The sequence below is a fragment of the Lampetra fluviatilis genome, chromosome 25 (assembly GCF_964198595.1).
Source record: "Lampetra fluviatilis chromosome 25, kcLamFluv1.1, whole genome shotgun sequence".
NCBI classification, from domain to species: domain Eukaryota; kingdom Metazoa; phylum Chordata; class Hyperoartia; order Petromyzontiformes; family Petromyzontidae; genus Lampetra; species Lampetra fluviatilis.
In genome coordinates, this window is record NC_136299.1 from 2,851,054 (window position 1) to 2,876,175 (window position 25,122).

At 48.7% G+C, this 25,122-nt stretch overlaps 1 protein-coding gene across 3 annotated transcripts in view; it reads left to right on the forward strand.

Annotated features, from left to right (window-relative positions):
- The window catches only part of LPGAT1 (lysophosphatidylglycerol acyltransferase 1), a 98,658-nt gene extending 74,037 nt beyond the window's left edge, over positions 1-24,621 (forward strand). For all 3 annotated transcript variants that reach the window (XM_078868022.1, XM_078868020.1, XM_078868019.1), the window contains 5 exons: positions 165-260; positions 12,577-12,904; positions 14,826-14,952; positions 19,584-19,690; positions 22,006-24,621. In XM_078868022.1, coding sequence (XP_078724148.1) covers positions 165-260; positions 12,577-12,904; positions 14,826-14,952; positions 19,584-19,690; positions 22,006-22,163 — 816 coding nt within the window. In that variant the 3' untranslated portion in view covers positions 22,164-24,621. The remainder of the gene's footprint in view (positions 1-164; positions 261-12,576; positions 12,905-14,825; positions 14,953-19,583; positions 19,691-22,005) is intronic.
- The last annotated feature ends 501 nt before the right edge of the window (positions 24,622-25,122 follow it).

A 25,122-nucleotide genomic window follows, 5' to 3' on the forward strand; every position in this document is an offset into this window, starting at 1 on the left:
TGTAGTGTAAGCATAACGATGGTGGTGGTGGTGGGGGGGCATGGTTTTGGCATGAAGTTTTGCTTGTAAAGACAGATCTCGTTTTTTTTATGTGCAAATAATTTCTGTGCTTGCTCAGATTCAACTAAATTTTCCTTTGTCTGTGTGTGTGTGGGTGCTTGCAGACGATTAGGCACATAATGTGGGTAATGGAGCACATATTTAAGTTCACCAACTTCGGATTGGTGTCTTGGGTGCATGGGGATTTCTTCATCAAGCAGGTACGGCTGCATTCTCACCGCGCACACCGGCGTGTATCCGCCTTCACCACACCTCACCGGTACCGACACCACACTTCACCGGTACCGACACCACACCTCACCGGTACCGTCACCACACCTCACCGGTACCGTCACCACACCTCACCGGTACCGACACCACACCGCACCGGTACCGTCACCACACCTCACCGGTACCGACACCACACCTCACCGGTACCGACACCACACCTCACCAGTACCATCACCACACCTCACCGGTACCGTCACCACACCTCACCAGTACCGTCACCACACCTCACCGGTACCGACACCACACCTCACCGGTACCGACACCACACCGCACCGGTACTGACACCACACCGCACCGGTACCGACACCACACCGCACCGGTACCGTCACCACACCTCACCGGTACCGTCACCACACCGCACCGGTACTGACACCACACCTCACCGGTACCAACACCACACCTCACCGGTACCGACACCACACCGCACCGGTACTGACACCACACTGCACCGGTACCGACACCACACCGCACCGGTACCGTCACCACACCTCACCGGTACCGTCACCACACCGCACCGGTACTGACACCACACCTCACTGGTACCGTCACACACCTCACCGGTACCGTCACCACACCTCACCGGTACCGACACCACACCTCACCGGTACCGTCACCACACCTCACCGGTACCGTCACCGCACCGGTACTGACACCACACCTCACCGGTACCGTCACCACACCTCACCGGAACCGACACCACACCTCACCGGTACTGACACCACACCGACACCACGTGTAAGTTTTATTGTTTTCGGAAAACATTGTTGGTTATGGGAATCATCCGACCCTTATTGATTTGTTTCTTTATTAATGTCTTCTCGTGTTGCTAGTTGGCTCGGGGCTTTAAAGAGGCGATAAGAATCTCTTCAATCCTCATTTGAGTAGGAAAAAATAAGTAACATTTAAAAATACTTTTTTTTAAACACACTTTAATGAAATGTACCGTACTAGTAATGGCAGAACTCCACGACTCCAGGAAGTTGCCCCGAAGCTTGCCATAACGTAAGGGGCCGTGGTGATTTACAGCCAACGTCAATTGAGCGTGGACAATTAGACCCAAGCCGAAACATAATATATAAAAATGAATGTTTAAAAATACTTTTTTTTATTTCTTTGATAGAATATAGTATTGTCATCAGTATGACATAAGTATACCAAGTTTGCAGTTGATACCGCATTGGTAAGTGGGTTAAAATTGAGTTACAAGATTTGAGGATATGACAACAACAGACAGAGTGAGTTAAACAAAAGCGTGTAAAAAAGGACTTGTGACTTTTTTCTAGCAACTCGGTGCCATACACGAATCCTTGCCAAATTGCTATTGTATAAAATCCATCTTCAACTTTCTACTTAATATACGTCCAAAGTTTGATTTGTTTATTTTCTCAAGAGTACATTTTCTAAAAACGCGTTCAACTAATCGAGATACCCTAAATGAGATGCCATCGCAACGTAATTACTCTGATTTTATGGCCAAACATTGGCATTGAGATAATGGTGGAGCCCATGGTGTAACTTTCACCTCATTGCAAAAATATTGTTTAGTTACTCCTTACTGTTCCACAGTAGTCCATGACAATCACAAACTCTTCTCTTTAAACTTTACTTTTGTGTCAAACGGTTGCAGTATTATCCATAATAGAGGTTTTTGGGTTATCTCGCGTGATTAACACATTCCTGCGGAGGGAGCTGGTAGGAACGTTGGGTTGCTCGGTCAATGGCCAGGGTCAACGGCGGCGTGGTGTATTCCGCAAATATGCCCGACTGAGGGCGGGCGCAAGCCGGCGTGAGTAGGTTAAACGAGTTTTATAAGGGCACCACGGGGTGACCAGCCCCACCCTCCCCACCCAGCCCCTCCCCACCCTCCCCACCCAGCCCCTCCCCACCTTCCCCACCCAGCCCCTCCCCATCTTCCCCACCCCACCCAGCCCCAAAATCCCCACCCAGCCCCTCCCCACCCTCCCCTCCCCACCCAGCCCCTCCCTCCCCACCCAGCCCCTCCCTGCACGACGGACGGACGGACACAATAATCCCCTGTGGGCTGGTGGAACCAGTGGGTTCCTACCAGTAAAATGTGTTGCTAAACCTGTCGCCACCACCACCAGACACAGCCAATTAGTAAGGTTTGTCATGTAAACAAAACGTGCCAGTTTGTTACTAGTTCAGCACACCGGTATATTGGAGAGCAAAGCCACAACATTTACAATTCGAGTACGACGTTTCGCCAGTAATTGCAACCGGCCTCATCAGGCGACAGCCAGAGTTGTGGCGAAATCCTCCTGTTTCGTTCCATATACTCCCAACAAAGACAACGGATGTGTTCTTTCCATTGGTGAGGGTTGGACGGTGGGGGGGGGGAGAGTTGAACGCACGGGTCACTGCCGAGATCACAAAAGCTCTTGAGGCAGATGGAGTTCGCTTATATATTTGGTTTAATGAGACGGCGCTCCCGAACTAATTGGCAGAGGCGCACCACGATACAGTGAACGCCGTGCACCAATTTGACGTGCGCAGCAACGCGTCATGCCTCGTGTGCGATCCGCGTCGCATTTTCTGAGGGGAAATATTTTTTGAACCCTAATATTTTCGATTTTCCTTCGCTCATATCGTCTTCATAATTGTCCGGTAACCTCCCCCTGCACTGCTTGATTGAGGTACCAGCTCTCTGTGCCACGTTTCTGGTGTTATATTCATCTCACTACTGCATAACCTTCGAATGAAATCCCTGATTTTAACGTTGTTATTAGTGAGGACTGGCAGTGCAACTTTGTTAGGCCTTCATCTCATAACTAAACCCTGCAAATCACCACTCGGTTCTTTTTCTGTGGGTGTCCCAAAGGATACGTGTTTCCTCTCCATGGTCACATGTACCACCATGGACACAATTATGAACCCCCCCGCCCCCTTCCTTCCCACCATCACCATTCTACACAAATACCCCGAATGTACACTTTGGGGTGGTGACGTGGCTAGGCAAGAGGCTTTCTGCGGTTGGAATCCGGCGGGCCGCCCTGGATAATGCTGCGCGTGTACTTGGCTGTAAATTGTGCTCCCGTCTGCGTCAGAGTGGACCTTAAGAGATTCTCCCTTCTCCGCGGAGACATTCGAAGAGAGGAGGCCATGGTGTTGCCAGCGTTGTGGTCCGCATTTTCCAAATTAAAACAATGCTCCTCGATTGGGATTGCACACACAGCGACATGCCCCCCCCCCCTGCTGTGCCACTACCAGAGGTCGCAAACGGGTTTTGATTCCTTACCCGTACCCGGCCGGGTACGGGTACCCGTACGCTACCCGTACCCTACCCGAAATGAGTGACAAACGGTTACTCACCGGTGACTACCCGTACCCGTACCCGGCCGCACCAGGGTCGCAAACGGGTACCCGGCCGGGTACGGGTAGCCAGGTATCGGGTACCCGGTTGCGACCTCTGGCCACTACTGTGGCTTTGCAGTAAAAAAAACGGGCTGAATACCAAATGTATTACGTTATTATTACTGAATAATTAGGGTGGATGTGTGCGTGCATGTTCTTTTAGAGCAGTGGTTCTTAACCCTTACTGCAGCCTTTCGCCCCTTGGCTTCTCAGTCGTAATTTTTATATCATGACTAGCTGTCCTACCCGGCTTGGCCCGGGACTTGGATTAACCACGCCCGGCCGCCTTTGTCTCCCCAGTGGCGCTGTTCACACACCACACCAGTTACTCGTTTGAGGCTGAGTCGACCTAGGGGAGGCCCAGGATCGGTTAAAATAATTTTTATCGGTGGTGGCCGTGAGCGGGAATGGAACTCGGGTCGCCGGGTTCGTAGCGCGGCGTAGCGCTAACTACTACACTACAATGCGTTACGCTTCCACATGCGCGGGTCACATGACAGATGTGACATCACAGCTCACTTGCCGTGCAAAAAATATATGCATTATTGAGCTCCCCCCCCCTGCCCACAAAAAAACAAAAGTGTATTTTAATAATTTGTGCATGGTGTACAGTCTGGAAAGTACCCACATGGCAAATTTCAAGTTTGTTGCATGTCGGGAAGTACGCTAAACATTTTGAACAGACACACATAATCACAATTTTGGCTTTTATATATATGGAGATGTTAATACGTATCTAGGGTTTGATGAAACTAAGTTGTACTTACGTACCCGTGCTTAATTTGTGTTTCGATGATTTACCTTCTAAACACATCTGGCCATGTCTCGCACCCCCAGAGTGGGCATCTCGCACTCCCAGCGGGTGCATGCACCCCAGGTTAATAACCACTGGTTTAGAGGCTGTATTATCGTGGTTAGCTGACTGCGCTATGAACCTGGCGACCCGAGTTCGATTCCTGGGCCACGGCTGACATCGCTGCTGATTATCTGAATCAGTCCTGGGCATCCCCTAGGTCGACTCAGCCTGAAATGAGTACCAGGTGCGGTGAGTAAACATCGCCACTGGGGAGACAAAGGCGGTCAGGCGTGGTGCTGGCCACCCACCCCCTCGTGTACCGTTCCGGCCTTATAGGTGCTCGCTAACAGCACTTGCCCCTACAGTCTGTTAAGGCTATACGGAGGATCTTTGTCTTTGTATAAACAAAGGTGGTTGGGGCATGGTATTAGCCACCGTGTGTCGTTCTGGACTTATAATATGTGCACATTAAAAACACTTGCATCAACGGCCTGTGTAGGTTATAGGGAGATCTTTGAAGTTGCAGTACACTGAGTTGTATGTCATTTCGCCAGTATTACATGGGCTCCATACTTCCACTTGTGGAACTACCTATCGATGATATAGGGCATTATTACCGTGGGCGCCACGGTGGCGAGGTGTTAACTGCCTTCTGTGGTATCCAGGAGGTCGTGGGTTCAATCCCGATCCTGGCGCCTGTATATTTGGAGTTTACGTGGTCTCCCTGTGGTCGTGTGGGTTTTTCTCTGCGTCCTCCGGTTTTCCCTCCACATTTAGAATCATGCGTTTAGAGTATTTGGCTGGTGTTCATTTCCACTTCATAAGCCACTCTCTTTGAGCTGTCATTTGTGGCCAAGTTGCTTCTGAAAAAGAGCTATGTAGCTCAGTGGGACTTACCTGGTAAAATAAAAAAATTAGTTTAATAAAAAGTCTTAACTCGTATAATAAGCAATGTTCATTCAATTACACCAACAACTAAGGGACACGGCAGAGGGGGTGATATGGTCATAACACCCAAAGGTTGGCATATCTTTATTTATAATACAGCCATTGATATTGACACACAGTTACCATAGAGACCCGGTTTGTCATTTTTATATCATCATAGTGCTTTGAAAAAGCCAGCCAAGCCACGCGTTAACTTTGAGCAAACTCTCTGCTCTATTCACTAGCACGACAGTGGCATCTTGTCGGTGCACGTTGACTCATCGAGTAAAATAAACACAACACATGCTTGCTAACAGGTGCTATGTCAACGACAGAAGTACAACACTTAATTTTAAAGCAAATTAATAAATAACCCGGTGATTCAGACTCCTCCCCCCCCCTTCCAAGTGATTCTGGCAGGGTGATACGGCTCGGCACACCGGCCTTACATTCAAAAATTCACGTTTCGATCTCCCGGCCCGGCAGTTCAGAATCTACATCTTACTGTAGATCGGAGGATTCTGATGAGCTCTGTGAAGCTCTCTTTTTTTTTAAAGATATTTCTCATTTAGAATTGTGTCTCCTAAGAGTATTTAGTCCGCTCTAAATTTACACATCAATAAGCCACTTTTTCACACACATGTCCAGTTGAACAATGGTTCAGGTTTTTGTAAAAAAAAAAATCCCACCCTGTCTGCCCAAAAAGTTATAAATGGGGCAGCATGTTTGTGCCTGGTGGGGTAAAGTGTGGGTACTCCTTTTCCAAGAACGCCTGGCCAGGGTTCTCTAAAGTGTCGTTCGGGGCCCTTCCTCCCTCCGGCAGTTGACTGAGTAAGCAATTGCAGGGCTGCACCTTTACCTAATTACTCCGTTAGATATGCAGAGAATCACACAACCATAGGCCGTTTATCTTACTGAACTCCTCAGAGATAAAATATTGCTGGAGTTCATGAAGGCTGGATGTTTTCATGAAATACCACCCACTGTTAAAGAGAGATTGTAATTTGAAGCAGCTATCATGTGGACATTTACAGCAGCCAAATACTCTTTAAACGCATGATTCTAAATTAGAGAAACACACGCAACCACGGGGAGGACATGCCAACTCCAAGTTGAAATTGTCTCCATTAGTAAGAGTACCATTCCAGCCCTGGATTCATTTAGGAGGCATAAATGCCCTCTCTTACCAACAGCATTGCTAAGCCAGCCACCTCCTGGCTTTGACATTCGTCCTCGAAGACACTGGTGGTGTAAACCATCAACTGCATCCAAACATCAACAACAACAGGCCGATGTGCATATCTCCTTCTGACTGGAACATTAAAGACAAGCTATGGTAGCAGTGCAGCTGTAACCATGCAACCTAAACTATGGACCATATGGTAAACCACTGTAATCTGCGCTCCTTCAAGGGAGGAAGAGCAAAGCTGCTTGAACTCTCTCCTGAGGCCCTCGTGTTGCGAGCAGACCTCGGCATTGACAGTCGGCTTCTGATCACATTTACACACACAACAATGGAATATTTAAAGAAAGCAAGGCACTTTGTCTGCTCGAATGGGGTGAGAATTCAACCGCTGCAATCGCTACGATCGCCGGCAGTTGTATTACACAAAACAATGAGTCGTGCCGTAGTTGTGGAGTAAATGTGCAAGCGACATGCTTGTCTCATCGCGTAAAAAGATTAAAGTATCGGATGCACAGCCTTGCAGAATTTAATTATTTCAGCAGCATCGCTTTGATACAAGCAAAACTCTGGACAAACATACGGGAAGGTGTGTCGCCTGTTTATTTACTTTGTCACGTGTACATCTATTATAACACTACAGTACGTGCTTAAAAAATAAAATAAGCGAAATTGAGAATGCTGTACAGTGGTAGGAGCGCTGGTGGCGTGGCCAATATTGTCGCCGTTCCAAAAATCTGCCTTGACCCAGAAACCCTTGTATGGCGCGCCTGCTGCAAGCCGTGCGTGACCGCTCCTGTGTGCTCAAAGCCGACAGCTGAAGGGCAAAGCGAAGCAGTCGGCGGCTACCGCTGTGGTATCCGCAGACACGCTGACGTTCGCTTACACGGGGGCCCACGCGCACAGTAGCAGTTGAGAGGGCCCCATTCCCCACGGGTGGACCCCGAGATGGGAGGAGTGGCGGGGGGCGGGCGCACGTCAAGCCAGGCTGACCTCGGGCACACCTGTCTCCCTGCTGACTTTGAAAGGCCCATTTACACACAGCAAGCAGACAGACAGCGCCAAAGACAAAGGTTCCCCGTGTAGCCTTCATAGACGGTTGGGGAAAGTGCTGTTAGCGAGCACCTATGAAGGCCGGAACGGCACACGAGGGGGTGCGCTGCCAGCAGCACGTCCGGCCGCCTTTGTCTCCCCAGTGGTGATGTTTACACACCGCACCAAGTACTCATGTGAGGCTGATTCGACCTTGGAGAGGCCCAGTACCGGTTGCGATAAATCGTCACTGGTGTTGGCCGTGAGCGGGAATCGAACTCGGGTATCCGGGTTCGTAGCGCGGCGCGGCTAACCGCTACGCCACCGCCACCTCCATCCCGCAGAGCCAGCACCGTGACAGAGCTGAAACTGGGACACGGCATGTGGAGAGAAAAAATGTCGTAATGACAATGGGGGGGGTGGCAGACTCGCAATGTGAAGAGTGGGGAAGTCAGTGGTGGTTGTCCTAGATGCAACTGGTAATTACCACTAGCATCATGAGGCTAGGATCTGGCTGTCTGCCTGAGGATGCCGGTTGTAATTACTGGCGAAACGTCGTACTCGAATTGTAAACGTCGTGGGTTTATTCTCCAACACACCGGTGTGCTGTACTAGTAACGAATTGGCATGTCTAGTTTACCTGACGAACTTTACTATAAATGGCTATGTCGGGCGGTGGTGGGGTTTAACGACACATTTATATTTACGCGATCCAACCCCCCAAAAAAACCTCTTATGCTTAATCACTTTGCACTCTCCAACCCCGAATAACTTTGTCTGTACAGTGAAGAAGGGCCATTGCCTATAACGTCGCCTGCTATTAACATTTTATGTTTTCAGGCGACACAGCGTCAATGATGCGTGTGTTGACAACGCTTTTGGTTCTTCGTGCTTGCCAACCGCAGCCAACGGAGCGGCATCACCGAATAATATCGTGAACGTTTTCCACAAATGAGCGTACAGTCAGTGGCGGGCTCTCGTAGCTTAATCATTTCTGAAGAGAACGCGTTGAGACCGATGGCTCTGAGAAAAAAAAATCTGGTTCGGCCATTCGGGCAATGTGCATCCCTTTGTTGTGATGCGCAAAACAAATTAACTCCAGCATCACTGGGGTGGGGGGGGGGGGCTCTCAATATAATGTGGCTCTCAGCTTCCCCCTGTGGGTCTGTCTCGTTTGGTTACCGTTCACCAGTTTGATGTGCGTGTGTTTTTAATTCCAGCTCCCATGGAAACATTGGGCCAAAGTAGCAAAAACCCAGTTCACCTTTTGGCTGTGTCAATTCACGAATTGTTGATGTAAATTTGGATTTAATTTTAAGTCGATGCCTGTGTGTGTGCGTGTATGGTGTGGTTAGCGCGCCGTGCTACGAACCCGGCGACTCGAGTTCGATTCCTGCTCACGGCCAACACCAGTGACGATTTTTGGAACTGGTCCTGGGCCTTCCCTAGGTCGACTCAACCTGAAATGAGTATCTAGTGCAGTGTGGAAACATCAACATTGGGTAGACAAAGTCGGTCGGGGCGTGATGCTGGCCACCCACCCCCTCGTGTACCATTCCAGCCTTAATATGTGCTCTATGAGATCTCTTTTACCAGTGGCCAAATATATTAGTAGGTTTTTACCCTTTTATACTGGTACAAAACTGACACCTTTATTCAAGGCATCATGTTTGCAATAACCACAACACAAGTAGTCAAAAAAGCAAACAAAAATAAGCAACTCTGATAATATTCTTAGGTTTTTTCGGTAAAGTCACGTAGGTAAAACATCAAAATTAATGATGTTTTACCTACGTGACTTTACCGAAAAAACCTAAGAATTTGATTCCTTGCAGTCACGAAAGCTTCAAATCTAGAACTCTGATAATGATAATAATATGCACTGTCCTTGAAGTTGATTGGTCCACACCCGAGATGGCTTTCTTTAGAGCCTAGTCCCCATTGGTGTTGGACCAGATGACACCAGAAGGCGTACAACTCAAACACAGTGCAATATCAGAGTATTGAGAGCTCGGGGTAAGCATTTACACTATGAGATCTCTTTTACCAGTGGCAAAATATAGTAGTAGGTTTTTACCCTTTTAAACTGGTACAAAACTGACACCTTTATTCAAGGCATCATGTTTGCAATAACCACAGCACAAGTAGTCAAAAAAGCAAACAAAAAGAAGCAACTCTGATAATGATAATCCGTACGCCTTCTGGTGTCATCTGGTCCAACACCAATGGGGACTAGGCTCTAAAGAAAGCCGTCTCGGGTGTGGACTAATCAACTTCAAGGACAGTGCATATTATTATCATTATCAGAGTTGCTTCTTTTTGTTTGCTTTTTTGACTACTTGTATTGTGGTTATTGCAAACATGATGCCTTGAATAAAGGTGTCAGTTTTGTACTAGTTAAAAAGGGTAAAAACCTACTACTATTAATATGTGCTCGTTAACAGCACTTGCCCCTACAGGCTATACAGGGGATCTTTGTTTTTTGTTTTTCATCCCTATTGACAACTTCTTTCCTAATGCATGTGCAAAACGGCAAACCAAGTTCACCTTTGTTAGCTGCTTGTACGACTACATTACACCCCTTTCTGGCCTTCGCACCTGATAGATTCACAGGGATGACATCAGCTTTACTCCTCTATCGAAGTCGCCTGATGAAACTTAATGTTGGAATCACCAGCTAAACATCGTTACTCGAATTGTAAATGTTGTGGGTCTACTCTCCAACACACCGGTTAGTGCTGTAATAGTAACGAATTGGCATTTTTTGTTTACGTGACAAACCTTACTAATTGGCTGTGTCAGTTGGTGGCGGGTTTAACGACACATTTATATTTACGCGATGCAACCCAAAAAAACCTCTTATGCTTGAGATTGTTTCTGTCTGGCCTGCTTTTCTTCGGTATCTTTATTCCTCCCGTATTTGCGAAAGGCGGTTTGACCGGCGAGACGTAAGCGAACGTTGACGGCACAAGCTTGCTTAAAAGGCGCGCTCGCATCAACGATAGGACCCGTGACCGAGCTGAGTCGTACCCTTGCCCTCATCGCTCTGCGATTCAACGCATGAATGGGGGGGGGAGCCACCGGAGGAAACGTTGCGTTTGATTTTATCTTTGCAGGCGTGCGTACGACCCTACCACGGTGGACATTTAGCTGTTCATTATTATGGGATTGGGATTTTGGTTGTGGAAGAACTGTAAGTAATCATTTGGTAAGTTTTTTAAAATTCCTGCTGGACCAAATGCAGCTTTCATTTTCCCCTGGGTGGAGGAGGGGATGAGTGCTGCGTGATGATGACCACCTATTGAAAAGTCAGTAGTACTTAAAAGTAAGTAGTCTTAAGAGAGAGATTGGTCACTGCCATAGGAATGTGGAATTACCACTACTGTTTCACGACACAGAGATGAGCACTGCGCAAGATGGTTGTGACACGGACTGTTTGATCTCTATTCTTTGGGTCTTTTGGTAAAGTCACGTAGATAGCAGGGACGTGCGGTCAGGGGAGGCAGGGGAGGCAGAGCCTCACCTGTTATACTCCAATGAAAATAGCTGTTACGAAAAGTAAAAAAAAAATCAAATCAAATAAACATTAAGATTTTTCCACTGATCTGGGTTATAAATGTCATTTCTGTACGATTCCAATAGTTTTTATAGTAAAAATCGCCAAATTTGTGGAGCTCCGATGCAAATACAGGAAGAGACGAGAGGTGAGGCAGCGACGAGCTCAGCCTCCCCTCTCATTGCGCAACCCCTTATTAACTGGATGGAGCGCGGGCAATAAGCGTGTGCCTGTTGCTATCTCAGTATGTCAGCAATGTAATGTGACCACTGTTGCACACCGATAGCGTGTGTGCGTGTAATAGAGAAGGGACAGATCTTGAATGTGACGTGGGATTTCCCTCCCATCCTATCTTTTCTTGCATTCTTGCAACCTCACTCAATTAAAGAAACCGATTAATTATTATCGATTACACCTGCGTAATAGACAACACCTGTGTAATAGACAACAAACAAGACTCCCTGTGGTAGTGTTGTTGGGGTCCATGCTCAGAAATCGTGTTTTTTGTTATCAGTTGCTGTGTCAGTGCTGGCTGTATGCGATTGTGAGATGTACTTGGGCAATGTTAACACTTCGCGTGCAGTGACCATAAAATATGTGCTATAAACATTTTAAGAATGCATGATGTCAGTCGAAAAGAGGAAGCCATTGTGTGCCTTCATCATGGTCCAAATTCGCCAGATATAAAAAAGTACTCGACAGGGATTACACACGGCAACAATCGCCGTCCGCCTCACGGCAGACTGATGCTCGCTTGCAGGCCGGTGCTACGTCGCCTTTTGTTGCACAGGGACAGCTGCCAGTGGATGATGTGTTATAGGGCACTTCCGAGTTGCTGAGGCTTTTAAGCAAACGCCATGGCACCCGATTTCCTCCCACGTGTTTGCACTCAGAAATTGGCCGATAACACTTGAACATAGAGAGGACTGCAGAGCTTGGGCACATGTTGGCGCCGGCTCACCACGTGGCTGCCATGCCGCTTGTGTGTGGTTCCTCCTCGCGCCTCTGAGCCGTTCTCTCTCTCTCTCTTCGAGAGCGAGCGAATGGTGTGCGGTGGCAGTGGCAAACGCTAATTAGGACGTCGCCAACTTTATTGGCACGGTTGGCTACGTACGGTGCGAAAGAAATTCAACATACGTACAAGTTTAAATATTATCGTGTATACATCGGTCCAGTAACGATTGTTTCGAGTCATTACAGGGAAGCGTTCGAATCGTTAAAATCTTCTCGAACATAAATTTGTAAAGCTGAAAAACCCATCATCTACCGCTGACAAACACATGCCATGGATGGTATTGTGATTCTTATCATCATAATTGAATCGACAGGAACCACACACTGCTAGTGTTGCTCTGTTGCCTGCCCGTCCCTCCCCCGCAGGGCAAGGCGCACCGCGAGCACCAAGTGGAGCTACTGCGGCACCACCTGGGCCGCGTGTTCAGGCCCCGCGCGCGCCGCTGGCTCGTCCTCTTCCCCGAGGGCGGCTTCCTGCGCAAGCGACGCGAGACGAGCCAGCGCTACGCCACGCGCCTCGGCCTGCCCGCGCTGCGCCACGTCACGCTGCCGCGGCTGGGCGCTGCACACGCCGTGCTGCACACGCTCTCGCGGCCGCGCCCCGCGGCGGCGCAGGGCGCGACGCCCGCTAGCTCCTGCCTCAACGGGGGCGCGTGGGAGACGCCCAAGGACGGCGCCCGCGGCGATGCTCGGGGTACGGCCGACTGCCTACAGCCCCCTCGGGTGGGGGGGGGGTGCGGCAGGGCACCGCGGCAGCGAAAGAGCGCCGCCGATAGCTTTCGCGGGAATTGCACGTTTTTGAGAACTGATGGGGGTGTAAAGGTGGTGACAATGAGGCAATTCGTTACGAGCAGCGGTTCGGCCCTGCAGGTCCCAGCTCGCCGCCAATCCTGGTGGAAGCGCCTCCACTCCAGGGAGCTCGAGAAAGCCCCCCCCCTTCCCCCCGCCGCCCCCCCCCCCCCCCCAGGGTATTTTGGCAAAACTCTTCCAAGCTGGCCCCAGTACATCTTGGGAGGGGTGGAAGTACCCACGGCTTAACCCAACCGTGCGCAACCTGCCAATCGATTGTAATCTGTGGTCCACGCATCTACACTGCTCGGTGGGTGAAGGCCCTGGGGGGGGATTTCGGAAACTTTGTTTCAACTGCCGCCCCGGGAGATTGAACCGGCCAAATGGGGATTGCAAGTCCAGTGCGCTGACCATTTCACCACAGTCGCATTTCTCTCGATCTCATAATAAATTACGCTTAATTGTATCCTCTCAACGTAAAGACATTTAAAAGTTTTTTTAAAATGTATTCCTGGTTATATTCGGATGGTGTTGTTGATTTTAAATCGCGATAAATAAATTGCTGTGGACAATTATATTCATTCACCTAATCAAGGTGGGGCAGTTGTTACCCTCACTGCAAGAAGTCGATGGGGTTGGAATCCCGACTGGTGTCTTTCTGTTCTCCCTCCGTTTTGTTGGCGGCTCCTTCGGGGTGTTATGGTTCTCTCCACACAATGTCATTGGTATCGGCCAAACATCCCAATGCTGGAAGATTACGCGCAACTTTCGACTCAGTAGTGGGGATAAAAAAGAGCAGCAACATCGCCCCCTACTGTGACAACTTGTCAGTGGAAAAAGAGTGGGTGAGACTTTTGCCAGGTTTAACAAGCAACCTTAACAATAATAACAGCGACGTAAACGTAACTCTCGATGATCCGTGCGTCGATCGGTTAACTGTGCAAAGCGTTCAGTGCTTCTCACCCGTATCGGGGCTTGTTCGTGATGTCACCGCAAACATTTCTAGACAAGCGATCCGATTGCTCCAACAAGCCACGTAGGCAGCGTCGCCGAATGCACAGGTGTTGTGCGATATCCGCCTTTCTGTTTTATCCTCCTAAACTGAAACTAAACCGTTTTTATTTTACCAGCTAAAGGCCCGCTGAGCTATGTAGCTGTTTTTCAGATGCGACCTGGCCACAAATGATAGCTCAACGAAGTGGCTTATTCCGTGGAAATGTATTGCAGCCAAATACTCTGAACGCGCGTTGATTTTAAATGTGGAGGAGAAAACCGGAGGACCCGGAGAAAATCCAAGCGACCATGGGGAGAACATGCAAACTTCAAATATACAGCAAGCGTCAGGGTCGGGATCAAATCCACGACCTCCTGCATACCAGGCGAGGGCGATAACATCTGACCACGACGGACACTCCTCCACCCTACTATTACCCCTGATAATCAAGAGCTGACTGCGGATGTACGCTATCGCTCTGTGAAATTGACCCACCAATAACAAATATAGTTTCACTAAAAGATGGAACTGACTAAAAATTGGACACCTAGAATTTGAATTCCCTGACGAGTACTGGTGTTGGTGCCGGCCGCGTGGAAACCAGTCACCTCGTTTAGTCAACCCTTCGACACTTCACGTGCCTGGCGTGCCACAGGTGCCGTGGTGACGTCAACCGCCACTTGGTGGCGAACGGCGGCTGTCGCTGTTGCTGCTGCTGTCGTTGTCGCTGCTGCTGCTGTTGCGGTGGAGACTCGTTTGCGTAGCGCGTGTGGTGCCGATGTGTGGTGCCGATGTGTGGTGCCTTGAGGTGCCGTTGTCGCTGTCCCCTCAGGCGCGACGGAGGCCGGCATGCGGTGGGTGATCGACGTGACCATCGCGTACCCCAATGCGGATCCCATGGACATCCAGACGTGGGTTCTCGGCTACCGGCCCCCGATAACTACGCACGTGCACTACAGGTCAGACCCCAGCCGCTCGCGTATGTGCCGGCCGTCCTTGCCACACACGTCGACTGTTCGTCTGTTTGTCGAGAAGGAACGTCGAAGCGTTTTTTACCAGTAGGATTGGTGGCATCGCTTGGTGTGGTGTCCCGCATGACACCAGTGGTCTATGGCGGAGCTCAAAACCCTTCTGGCATTTCCCAAGATTCGGTACAGTTTGGAATTGGATGGATTTTGTTTGGCCATCGCATTTTTTGGCTCGCCATCAAACAAAGACGGTCACTGTATTGCGCCACTTTCAGATGCACTTCTGTGGCCGTCTGGAACGCTCTTCCTTCCGATATTGGAAGCCACTGGAGCTATGCACTTTTAAATCGTCTAGATTGAAGACTCATTTCTTTAGAACGGCTTTTTGTGTTTCGTTTGTTGTCCTTCCCCCGCACCTCCAATTAGCACGGTTGGCCACGTACAGTGTGAAGGAAGTTCAACATACACACATTTATCTTTCATGTGTTTAGGCTAATGTTTAAGTTAATGTCAAGCATTTGTGTATTTCATTGGCAAGTACAATCGTTTTAGTTTGTTGAGCTTAATAAACAGTCATGAAGGAAAGCGTATTCGGTCAGAAGATGTCGGTAATGATGTACACATACCTGTGGTTTTAATAGGAAAAAAGTGATATTTTATTCACTCGTGTTCCCTTAGACCGCATATTCTGTGTGTGTCTTACGAGCTGAATCTGTTTGAATGAACCGTGTTTGGTGATGTGTATTTCCCTAGTTGTAAATAACCGGGGAGGTTATCCTCAGTTACAGGGCTGTTGTGCATGGTGTGTAGGCGGTTGCCTTCTGTTGAAATTCTCTTACTCGTGCTTAAGATGTGAGCCTGGGATCTGTGTTGGATTTTTAGATGATATTCGTATGTAAACTTTGTATCGTTTTTATTCATTCAATATTCATCCGGCGATATATTCATTTCACACTAATTCACTTGACATTTTATTCCCAAAGCCTATTTTACAAACGATCATTATTTCAACTTTGACCCTTGACTGGAAAACAACTCTCATTGATGCAGGCAACAGAGCAACACTAGCAGTGTGTGGTTCCTCTCGATTAAATTATGATGATAAGAATCACAATACCATCCATGGCATGATGGGTTTTTCAGCTTTACAAATTATGTTTCAGAAGATTTTAACGATCCGAACGCTTCCCTGTAATGACTTGAAAAGGTCCAGTTGTGGAACGGCCTGAGCCAGTTGCAGCAGTGATTAACTGTGGTGGTGGTGGTGGCTGGGGGAGGTTCGTGAAGGACGCTGCTACTGGGCAGTTGGAGGCAGTCATCCTCCAGTAACAAGGAGGGCAGAGGAGTTTAACACGTAGGCTTTCGCGACCAATATTATTCATAATAAACGTTTTTGGGTTAGATCGCGTTATTTATAAATGTGTCGTAACCCTCCACCACCCGACACGGCCAATCAGCAAAAAAGTGTCACGTTGACAAAAGACAAATAGTTCACTACTTTAGCCCACCGGTGTGTTGAAGAGTGAATCCACAACATTCACAGTTTTTGAGTGCCTAGGAGCGATGCTCACAATGAGCGGAGCGCCGGGGCGGCTAAAATGCAGCGAGTTGGTACAGTAGGGGGACAGCTGGTGCATCTACTGGTCATCTCAGTCAGCCAATCCACGGCCCTTGCTGGGTCTGTCGAGACCTCCTGTCAGCGAGCCTTCGACATTTCACGTGATCGTAAAGTGCAGCTGACTTTGTGACTGAGGAGGCTGCAAGCGGCGCTGCGCACGTACGCGGAACTGCTGTTTGTACGTGTGAGTGTACTGTGTGTTGAACTTCTTTTGCACCGTACGTAGCCACCAACTGTGCCAATAGGAGCTGCTGGGACCATCTGGTCCCATGCCACACCAGTCTTCCTCTCCCACTTGCCAGAGCTTCCCACTCATTGGCGTCAATTTTAAAGTCTTTGAGATCATGGCGCTTATTATAATAATGCCAATTATTTACCCAAGGAAGCCTCACTGAGTCTCAAGACTTCGTTTCTTTCAGAAATATGTTATCCGTTTTCACCCATGAGGATTTGGCAATCAAAATCTTTTGAGATACAGCTGATCTGAGACTTTTATATAAAACTAGATTGTATGGTATTGTTGGATTTTTGTTAATCCACTGCTGGTTGAAAGCTTCCCCACATCACCTTAGTTGTGGGGGCTGGGGGGGTGGGGGCTGGGCTGTGTGACCATACTTCGCCATGTTGGTCAGTGCATGCTGGTAAAGGGGGTGGGGAGGACAGGACTTATTCAGATATCGTTCGCCACCGGTGTGAGCTGTGACTGGGAATCGAACTCGGCTGGTGGGATTGATGGTGTGGTGCGTTATCCGCTGTGCCACTGCAGCACCTCCACTCTTAACGGGGCCTAAGTGTTTCAACGACTAATTCAATCGTTCCCAAAGATAGCAGACAACGTGAGCGTGACTGAAGCAAACATATCTAGATTCGGTCACGAGGATTATTTTTATCCTCACCTATGTTTTATTCATAACGTCATATTTATCTATAAAAATGTAAAGCCTTAGTTTTAGTTTCTAGTTTTTCGTCATTTAGGTCAGCGGTTCTCAGAGCGTGGTCCCCGGTTCCACCATCACCAGCAGTTAGCGACAATCCTCCAGGCGGTCCGCGGGGCTGTGATGCAAACGCAGCTTGATCCGCACAATAATGACAACGTTTACCATGCCTTTTGTTATGGACATTAATGTATATTTTATTCGTGATACAGTAAAACCTTGGGTTGCGAGTAACTTGGTCTGCGAGTGTTTTGCAAGACGAGCAAGACATTTTAAATAAATATTAATTTGGTAAACGAGCGAGGTCTTGCAATATGAGTAGTACGTGTATACGCTTTGTCTGCCGAGTGTCACGTGATCGCAACTGATACACGAGTGCTTTGATATACGAAGTGCTTTGGATTACAAACACGTTTCCGGAACGAATTATGCTCGCAATCCAAGGTTTTACTGTATTTTATTTACAGATCAAGTTGGGTAAACTACCCTGATTAATCTACCCTAACCCTAAGATATAAATATCCCTTTCCCCCCTTCCCCCCCTCCCCTAAAAAAAAGCGTTACTTTTTTTTGTCCCGGTGATATGAATGTTGTCCTGTTGGTATTTATAGGGAGATGTGAATGCTTTTTATCGCCAGGGGTGCGGGGCTGGGTGGTGGTCCATGGGAAATGTTTGCATCAGCTCAACGGTCTGCGGTCCAAACAAAATTTGAGAATCACCGGTGTTTATAGTCACGACCTGTGTTGTAATTAACGCAATACGAACCCTCTTTTCACGTGATTTAGTAGTCAGGCCATGATATGTATATACAGTTCTGTATCCAAAGCGTGTCACAGTAACGATCCTCCACAGTGTGCGCCAAACAGCTGTGGCATTTCTACCAATGAGTCCGCGAAAACTCCGGTGAACAGCTATCCATTCAGTGAAATATTAAACTTTATATTTGGTTGAGTAAAAAAAAAAGCCTGCTACGTGGGGCGGCATTTGCTTTCCCGATGCAAACACAGTAACACCCCGATATATACACGCCCTCCCCGTTTTGCGCACTTAGTCCGTAACGTCCTCAACTTACCGACACCCGATGCCGTTTTTGCACACCGCGGTATGATAAACTAATACTAATATAGTACAGTAGGCTACGTATGTGCGAGAGAAGTTCAAAATAAACGTGAAAATATCAATAATATGCACACTGATGGTTGCACAGTATAGATGCGCAATGGGTGACTGAGCATCCTGTTTAGGTTCTGTACCATGTTACGATCCACCGTCCCATCGCTTTGCTGTGATATATAAGTACTTACAATTTGCGTTGTGGCTTTCCGGAATGCATCCTGGGCGTAATCCAGGGTATGCCTGAAATACGCACTCTGCATCCACCGCGTCTCCTGCCGCTATCCCGGTGTGATGTGTGGTCTCGAGGAAAGGGCACTGCAGTGGCGAGATGTTAACTACCTCGCCTAGTATACACGAGGTCGTGGATTTTATCCCAACTCTGACGCCTGTATATTTGGAGTTTGCGTGTCTCTCTCTCCGTGGTCGTGTGGATTTTTCTCCGGGTCCTCCCGGTTTTCCCCTCCACATTTAGGAACATGCGGTTAGAGTATTTGGCCGCTATAAATCTCTGCGCGATAAGCCACTTTTGTTGAGCTATCATTTGTGGCAAGGTCGCTTCTGGAAACGAGCCGTATAGCTAAGTGGGGCCTTACCTGGGAAAAAAAAAGTTTATCTTTTTGAGTTTGAACCTACCCTTTAAAGTTCCGTTTCGTTCATGCCTGATGTATAGGAAATATATAATTTGCTTTTGAATAAACATAAATATCTGTAAAACTTTATCGTCGAAGAGTCACGATGGGAGTGGCAGCCGAGGAGTGGAACGCGACCGAGAGAGGACGTCCACCCAGAAGATAGCAGGATCGTTCTTTTCCTCCACATTTAGTAATGTGCTACATAGCTCAGTGGGCCTTACCTGGATAAATAAAAAAAATCGTTTGTAAAATAGTTTAAAAGGTTAAATCTACGCTGTCGTTTAAAATGCTGCTGCTGCTTTGCTGTTGCCGTTGCCCAGGCTTTACCCGGTGAGTGAGGTCCCGCTTGAGATGGAGGCCCTCACCAAGTGGATGTACCAGCGCTTCATTGAGAAGGAGCACCTCCTCGACTACTTCTATACGACCGGTAACGCACCGCACGACATCCGCTCGCTCTCAAAGAGAGAGAACGAGGCAGTCAGGTGGTACGCCGGTGCCAACTCTTGCCCAAGCTCTGCAGTCCCCTATAAGAGCGTTTTCACGTGGGAGGAAATTGGGAGCACCTGAAGATAAACCCACGCGTTCGATGGGGCAACGCTCCATCCCCGTTCAGCTGGAACAGGTGGAGTCCACGTTTTTATAGTAATGCCATTAAATTGTGACCACTGGTCATCGTCCCAAGAGTAAATGAGCAGAGTATAGACAAGCTGCGTGATCCAAGGACAGCTTTTGGTCGAGACTGGATAGCAGCAACAGCCATAAGAACCAATTCCTCTTTCCCTAAAATGTAAAATGTTATCAAATACAAATTCATCGGGAGCGAACGAAGCCTCCCCCACAGCGGCGGGGTGTGGCTGGCCGTTAAGCACCATTATGGGTGCTGGCAGCCTAATCCCAATCGAGATCATGTTCAGGTCACGTTTAAAGCCCTCAAGAGGGCACAAGGATTCTTTCACAAAAACAACAACCAGCCGTGCCCGGAGTGTTACTGATCTTGACATCAGTGTAGTCGAGACTAGGTCATGTAAATTTCATAATTCTACTAATAATAATGACATCTTTTATTTATAGGGTGCCTTTGATACCACGATGTCCAAAGCCACTTCACGCATTTTAAGATAAAACATTTTAAGATAAAACATTTAGAAACACAAATGTTGGAAAACGCTCGTAATATAATACAATTACTCAAAGGGAAGGGACGAATTAACAAAGCGGTACAATCACCTGCAGATGGCGGAATAAAATCACAAATTGATTTAAATGCATACAGCCTCCAAGTACAGCAGTCACGATAGCCGTGGTGAGCGTCGCCACCGCTCACGTCGATTCCTGCGCTTCCACGTCGTTGAACTCCGGCGTGAACGCCACGGCACTGTCGCACACGCGCGCAACGGTGCTGCGTGTGCATTGCGTCCGATGGGAACGAGGTCACCGCAAGGGAGGCTTCCGCTGCCTCATCGGGAAATGCATTTGCAGCCAATAAGTAAATAATTAAACGGATATGGTGTTTTTATGCTACAAAACATTTCTGAAAGATTAATGTACGTTTCCTGTGTTGATGTTCATTCAAGTAAATAATAATATATTTTTACGTTTGCATTAAATGCCTTCCCTTGTTTCGTGTATACAGTAAAACCTTGGATTGCGAGCATAATTCGTTCCGGAAACGTGTTCGTAATCCAAAGCACTCGTATATCGAAGCGAATTTCCCCATAAGAAATAATGGAAACTCAGATGATTCGTTCCACAACCCAAAAATACTGTATTCATATAAAAATGATTAATACAAATACATTTTGATATTTTTATTTTTTATTTAACATAAAGTAATCAAATTTATTAATTAAATGTAATCGTGGCTGGTGTGAGGGAGACGAGAGAGAGGAGAGGAGGGTTATTGTGTAGGACGACTTTCACTCGCAGTACAGTCACTAAAGAACAGTCACTACACTTGGACACAAAATAAAAAAAAATGCTTTACGCACACACTCGTGGTCACAACACTATAGTAAACAGTATACGCTCACACGGATGTTGACTATACGAGTGAGGCACGCCGACTGAGACCGAGCATGGGAGACGATTACCCAAAATCCCGCAGCGAGAGAGAGAGAAGAACCATTGGCAGACAAAGCGTATACTGTGCGTACTACAGTACTCGTATTGCAAGACCTCGCTCGTTTATCAAATTAATATTTGAAAAAAAAAATTGCTCGTCTTGCAAAACACTCGCAGACCAAGTTACTCGCAATCCAAGGTTTTACTGTACTTTTATTTGGCTATTGCAGCGTTTATCGGTCTTATGAGCTGCAAACAACCAACGGTTCTACAAAAGTGACTTCAAGACTGCACAAATTGCCTCCAAGAGAGCGTGTCCCCCTCGCACAGCGTGGGTTTTCTCTGGCTGCTTGGGTCTCCTCTCACATGTGTGCAATCATTCATTTCCCGACAACACCGAGGACCACGTAGTTTGGGCAATAACTGGCGCCGGCTCACCGCGTGTCTGCTGCCTTTCCCGCTCGTCCGTGGTTCCTCCTCGCGCCTCGTAGTCGCTCTCCCTTTCTCTCGCTCTGTCCGCACGAGAGCGAGCAAATGACTGGCACGGTGGGCGCGTCACAAAGTTTTAAATTAACATTCTGGCTCCACGCAAGTGACGTTGTTACGTGTGCGCGAGCGCCGTGTACCCGTCTAACCAAGCGATCGTCTGGGCGCGTGTGCTGCCTCCCGTCCATCTTGCAGGAGCGTTCCCCGCGCAAGCCGGTGAGACCGGGGATGCCCCATCGCGAGCCATGGTCCTCGACCCCTGGTGGCTGCTCATGTGTCAGCTGTGGTGCTTTCTCTCCGGCTACATGTGGTTCAGCCTCCTGCGTTACATCTGCTACGGCTTCATCTTATAGAGCCCCGGGACTCTTTGCTCGCTCGCGCACGCGCCAGACGGGCCAGCCGCAGCGACGGTGGGCAAGACGGCGACGACGACGACATCAGCAGCAGCAGCAGCAGCAAACACAGCAGCGGTGAAAACCTGGCTCTGGAACTGACCATGTCGCTGCAATAAATACCCAGAGTAGATGGACAAACTGTGTGTGGCAGAGGATCGCTGCATCTTTGGGGCAAGTGCCACTGCCGAGCGTTTGCTTTACGTGGATTGGACCAACGGCGCTCGAAAGCTGCATTTGAATTCCTCATCGTTGGCATTGCCACCATCGGAAGGTCCGTTTTCTTAATTTCAGACCAAGCCTGGCAATTTCTGGGTGAAAACCCGCTCCTCCACGCGGGAAGTGTGAATTTGCCCAGCCGGGAGTGGTGGGAGCGTGCAAATGAGAGCCCAAACCTGGACCTTCGTGGCTGCCAGTGAAAACAATGCTTGTACCGCCCCACTGCTGCCCCCCACTTCCTACCCTGAAGAAGAAAATGAAGCCAGTAATTTAAATATAATTTGAAATATTTCTTTTTCTGTGTCAAAATGAAAAGGGTGTGAAGTTACAAAAAGGTCTCTTCCGTTGTAAGCTGAAAAGGTCGCATGAAGCCCAGAGAATGGTGTACGGTTGCGTGTGTGTGTGGTGTACGGACGAGTGTGTGCGTGGTGTATTGCTGCTTGTGTGCGTGGTGTTCGGACGCGCGTGTCCGTGGTGTAAGGATGCGTGTGCGTACGTGTGCGTGTGTGTGCTCACTGCGTGGGGAGTGGGAGTGTAGTGGTTAGCACCACTGCGCTACGAACCAGGCACTTGAGAGTACTTTTGTTTGTGTGTGGAGACCTGGCGTGGCGTTCTGCTTCTCTGTGTTCTTGTGCTCGGGGCGTCCCAGCGGTGCAGAATGAGTTCGGTGGATACAACATTGATTTTCGCATTTAACAGGACCCCATGGTTTAGACAGAGTGCTCTTGCCAATAACATCTGGTAACCCCCAGCAGTTTAATAAGCCTGCCCCTGCTGATGAGACCGAGCGGGTTAAAACTAGCCCAGAGTTGTCTTTGCTTAAACTTAGTGCTACTGGATAAGATTTGGTCTGGAAAGCCAATAGGTCGATGGACTGGGGAATGCATCTGAATGTGGAAATGAGACCAAGTGGAGTTGTGCTTATTTGTACTTTTGTTCTTTGTAGCAACCCGATAGAGTGGTCATCCTATGGTTAGACTCGTCCCTACCATAGGAATGTGGAGTGTACACCGCTGACTTGGAGCTGCAGACTCTAGACAGGAGACGATTGCCCCCCCCCCCCCACATCCTTCCGCATGTTTTGTACGATTAACTTTTTTCACACCATATGTAGCCAACCGTGCAAATCAGAGGTGCGGGGGGAAGGACCACAAACTAAACACAACAGCAAACAGTTCTACAGAAATTCGTTTTCAGTCGAGATGATTTAAAAGTGCATAGCTCCAGTGGCTTCCTAATATCGTAAGGAAGAGCGTTCCAGACGGCCGCAGAAGCGCATCTGAAAGCGCGCGATGTGGTGACCGTCTTTGTTTGATGGCCAGCCAAATTCCGCTGCTGCTGCTGCTACGAGGATGACTGGAGGTCACCAGCACAGCAGTGGTGCAAGCAATAACTTGTATGACTGTACCGTTACCTTTATCTCCTTTATCGTCTTGAAGGGAGGAAGCGTGTGAGTGTGAGAAGAACGGGCCCAAGGTGGGGGGGGTATCTTGTCAGTTCAGTTGACCTCTTAGTTCAGTTGACCTCGGTGCGACGACGCGCGTCGCAGCCCCAGAAGATTTGGGGTCACCGATGATGCGGTTACCACGTAGATCCGGCGTCACCACGCCGCTCGCGCCATCACTGACCACGATCGCCACTCTCACCGGCGGCTAAATTTAACCAAGCATTTCATTAGTACGCCAGTATGTTGATACATTAATTGGACATTCGGCTTCATTTAAAGGGGTAGTATGAACACACACAAACAGCGAGCCTTTCATTATTCACGTGTACCCAACTTTAGCATTGTTAGCAAGGTAGGGGGGGGAGGGCGCATTAAAACCGCGGATGTTCGAGCAGAGCTGCCGTTCAACGTGACGGTAAAACCCCCACCACGACCGGCGTCGATCCCAGAGTCGTTCAGAGCGGCTGCGACGTGGCTAACGAATCGCGACCTCCGCCAGCGGCAACGTTTCGTTGGTCACAGCCCCCCGGCCCCCCCACGGCTGTGAATGCAGCATTGCGAGCTCAACGTTGTTCACTGCGGTTGTCCAATTTTTTTTGTTTATCCAACCACTGCCGTTTGCAATTTGGAGGATTGTTTAACGGGCTGATAATAGGGACAACAGTCGTGATTCACCGGGACCAGAGATTCATTTTGGAAGCCACCACAACCCCCGATAACAAACAATATTCACCAGCTGCCCCCCCCCCCACCGTCCAAAACACATTCACAAATATAAGCCCCCTCCCTGTCCACACCATGCATGTGTTTGGGGGGTTTCGCGCACGCACGTTCTGTTCGTAGCACCACTGTGTGTGTCTTCGAGGGGAGGGGGGCGGTGAGGGTGTGAGGTGACGTGCCCGTTTGTGTTCGGAGCTGCTCATGGGCACGTTTTCAGGCCCGCTCGGTGTGCGCGCAATGCTCGTGGGGGTCACGAGGCCGTTGCGTTCCTGAGGCTGCGCGTGGTCGGGGCCCCACGTTACCGACCGCGTGGGGAGGGTGGGAGCGAGAATAGCAGATTCACGTTCCAGTGAAACTAAAACACACCTTGGCGTTTGTTTTTTTTGCCCGACCGTTGGTAAATGGAGACGTTGGCGTGGTTCTGCCACTGTCCTCCGACGCGTGGATCGATCCCTAAGTATGAAAGAGCTGTTGAAGTGGCGCGCGAGGCTGCGTTGCACACATGCCTTTCTGGTCGCAGTGGATGACTGCCAG